The sequence below is a fragment of the Diabrotica undecimpunctata genome, chromosome 4 (genome assembly GCF_040954645.1).
Source record: "Diabrotica undecimpunctata isolate CICGRU chromosome 4, icDiaUnde3, whole genome shotgun sequence".
In the NCBI taxonomy this organism is placed as follows: Eukaryota; Metazoa; Arthropoda; class Insecta; order Coleoptera; family Chrysomelidae; genus Diabrotica; species Diabrotica undecimpunctata.
Genome location: NC_092806.1, coordinates 44,486,546 through 44,490,063, shown reverse-complemented (window position 1 = coordinate 44,490,063; position 3,518 = coordinate 44,486,546). Strand labels below are relative to the sequence as shown.

Below are 3,518 nucleotides of genomic sequence, written 5' to 3'. Positions count from 1 at the left end.
AGGTAATATATTTCCTTGCGTTCTATATAAAAAATAATGTTTAGTATGACTTTATTTACACGTACACGTTATTTAACCTAGTGGTCAAAATTATTAATGAGAAAGTATATATATTATTTTAACCTGGAGAAATAAAAATTTAAATAGATGCCTATACATTTTTTAAACCCCTGTTTTCATTCATATTAAAATGTCAGAGTATTATTTCCTTTAATCGTCCGCATTATTTCCACATACCGTTTTAAGCACTTTTTAAGTTAAGAACCTTTGAGATTTAAACATGAATATCGAATAAAATCTCGTACAAAGAAAAAAGATGAAACACTCGACAAAACCATAAATCACCCATGACAAATCCTTTCAGTTTTACGATTCAATCGATTGCTATAGAGGGCAACATATGTCATACAAACGGCTTGTTCGTGTATTTGATTAAAATGACGAATTGAAAACACTATACAGATTTAGTTGCCAACAAAAAAGGCTATCCATTAAATCTTGCTGCAAACAGCAATTTCTGTTTATGGGGGTTACGATATTTGATATATTGGATCTTTTGTATGTGGAAATAAAGATATAAATATCGAAATAATGTAATACAGAGTGTCCTGTAACTAATGGATCATGCGGCATCTGGGAAAATTAGATATTAAGATAGGTCGATTAATACAAATATCTTCTATTTCTTCTTCATTATAGGAATTAGACTTGGTCAGTCCCGTCTTCAGACGGGTAGTATGTCCACCTTTTTAAAGTCTTCGTACGTCTCTCTTAACCTTAATATTGTAATTAAGTATTTTTTTGAGTATTTTTTGTTCTTTATCTTGTGAATTATGTTGTCTCGATTTATCTTTATAATTAGTTTTTTTGTCATTTATAGTGTATTTAGTTCATTGGGTATGTCTTATCTTAAAATCTTGCACCTGCTGCTTTTATTCTGATTTTCTGATTTTTATCATCTATATTTCGTACCGTATACTCGTATCAGTAAAGGTATGGTCTTGGTTTTCTAAAATTTAATTTTTGTATCTTTTCTTTATAATATAATACAGTGTTCCATTTAATGTACCCCGTATTGCTTATAGCAGGGTAGCGGGTAGGAACTCTTTAAATTCTTGAAGATAGTCCTATCGGGGAAAATGAATCAATCCCTGCCTTCCGCAGATTCCGGGGATTTCCTGACACGGGAAACTAGTACCTGATTAGGGTCCCTTGTCCAGGGTTACGGATGAAGTCCACAACGGCAGCCACGGCGGAGAAGCGGAGCTTCGGTACTGTGCGAATGACGGAAGTGGCAACCCTTGATTATAGGGTTAAAATACAATCAAAACCGTAGCGTCTGATCCAGAATGGACGGCTACGAACAGAGTCTGACCCAGAGTGGGCGGCTGATACAAAACTCATCAACCCGTCTAGCCAGCGTGGTGTTTTAAGGCTACTCATACTTCTAAATATATAGACATGTTATGCCAAATCCCACACTCAGACAAGGCTCTGCCTTGTGGAATCTAGGAGAGGCAAGAATTCGCTTAGTATACACCGAATGTACATCGGAACATATAACATCAGAACTATGAGGACAGAAGATAACCTAAAAGAGGTGCAAGAAGAACTTAAGACCATAAAATGGGACATAGTAGGCTTATGCGACACAAGGCTTAAAGGCGAAGAAACGGCTCCACTAAAATCAGGGCACACTTTGTTCCAATACAATTCAGGAAATAACCAAGATATAGGAGGCGTATGCTTTTTGGTACACAATAGAATTGAAAACGTGGTAACTAAATTCCAAGCGATTTCTAATAGAGTTATCTATCTGGTAATAAAACTAAATCGTAGATACAGCATTCCAATAATCCACTGTTATGCACCACCTTCTTCTGCAGATGATGAAAAAGTAGAACAACTCTATGAAGACATAACAAGAGCCAGAAACTTAGAGAGAACATAATACGTAATAATTACTGGAGCTTTCAACGCTAAATAGGAAAGAAAAAAAATAACAACGACAACGAATATATTGGAAATTTTGGACTGGAAAGTAAAAATCACAGGGGAGATATGCTCGCAAATTTCCTCAGCAAAGAAAAACTATTCTGCTTAAATACATTCTACAAGAAAAATATGCAGAGAAAATGTACGTGACACAGACCAGACGACAAAGTAAAAAATAAAATTGACTTTATACGCTCTATCTTCACAAAACATTGCTAAAGATGTTACTGTATTAAATTCTGTCAACACTGGTAGTGATCATCGATTAGTTAGGGTGCGAGTAGCAGTAAATACGAAATTCGATAGAAGAAAATTGTTAACACAGGATAAATTAACAAACATAGAAGCACTCAAAATGAGTCATGAGGAATATAAAAGTAAACTAAAAAAGAGACTAGGACCTCTACCAGTATTCAAAACGAAAGATATAAATGAAATAACCCAAAAATTAACGAATGCGTAACTGAAACCGTTTTTTACATTTAAATAACATGGGTAAAAAATATCCGACCAAAATGTTCGGTTTTATGGAGCAATTTATTCTTATAAGACATTAAAACAGATAAAAGTAAAGAAACTTTAATTTAACAGCATGTTTTACATATCGAGGGATTCGAGCGAAAACCCTATAAATAAAAAAAATATGAAATCCGATATTTTTATTTCTGCTATATTATGGTAAAAACCGTTATCTCCTATTTTTAAATAAGAGAGAACCAATATATAACCAATATATAACCAATATATAACTCCTCCACAAATCTCCGTGGACGAAATTTACAAGGCTCTAAAAAAGATGAAGAATAACAAAGCTCCGGGGGAGGAGGGTGTCGTCACGGAAGCGATAAATATAGGAGGCTCAGTACTGATAGCCAAAATTCAACAGCTGTTTAATCTATGCCTATGGAATCAAAATATCCCAACAAAGTGGAATAATTCAATAACTGTACTCTTACACAAGAAGGGAGATATAGCAGACCTGGAAAGATACAGACCAATCAGTCTTCTTAACCATCTTTATAATTTATACACCCGAATAATAACAAACAGATTAGAGACAAAGCTGGATTTTTACCAACCTCAGGAACAAGCCGGTTTCCGCCCTAATTACGGCACAAACGATCACCTGCAGTGCCTAAAACCCTGATAGAAAAAACTAACGAATATAACCGTCCCTTGGCATTGATATTTGTAGACTTTAAAAAGGCGTTTGATACAGTGGAACTACCGTCCATCTTAAGAGCACTACAAGATTGCAGGGTCGACCACAGATATTGTAATATAGTTAAAAATATATATGAAAATGCCACAACAATCATAAGTCTACATTCAGCAACTAAAATAAAATAAAGATAAAAAGGGGAGTCATGCAAGGTGATACCATGTTACCAAAGCTGTTCATTACCGTTCTTGAGTATGCATTTAAAAGACTAACATGGCAACAGAAAGAAATATCCATCGATGGAGAAAGATTAAACCATCTACGTTTTGCGGACGATATCGTACTTCTGTCAGATAATCTG

At 34.7% G+C, this 3,518-nt stretch overlaps 1 protein-coding gene across 1 annotated transcript; it reads left to right on the top strand.

Moving 5' to 3' along the window:
• Positions 1–1,573: 1,573 nt before the first annotated feature.
• On the top strand, positions 1,574–1,951 carry LOC140438639 (uncharacterized). The gene has a single exon (XM_072528296.1). It carries the CDS (start codon positions 1,574–1,576, stop codon positions 1,949–1,951), a length of 378 nt encoding a protein of 125 aa, XP_072384397.1.
• Positions 1,952–3,518: the final 1,567 nt, after the last annotated feature.

Bases quoted from the DNA above. Each gene is read 5' to 3' on its own strand.
- LOC140438639 (XM_072528296.1), top strand. From the start codon at position 1,574: ATGAGGACAGAAGATAACCTAAAAGAGGTGCAAGAAGAACTTAAGACC.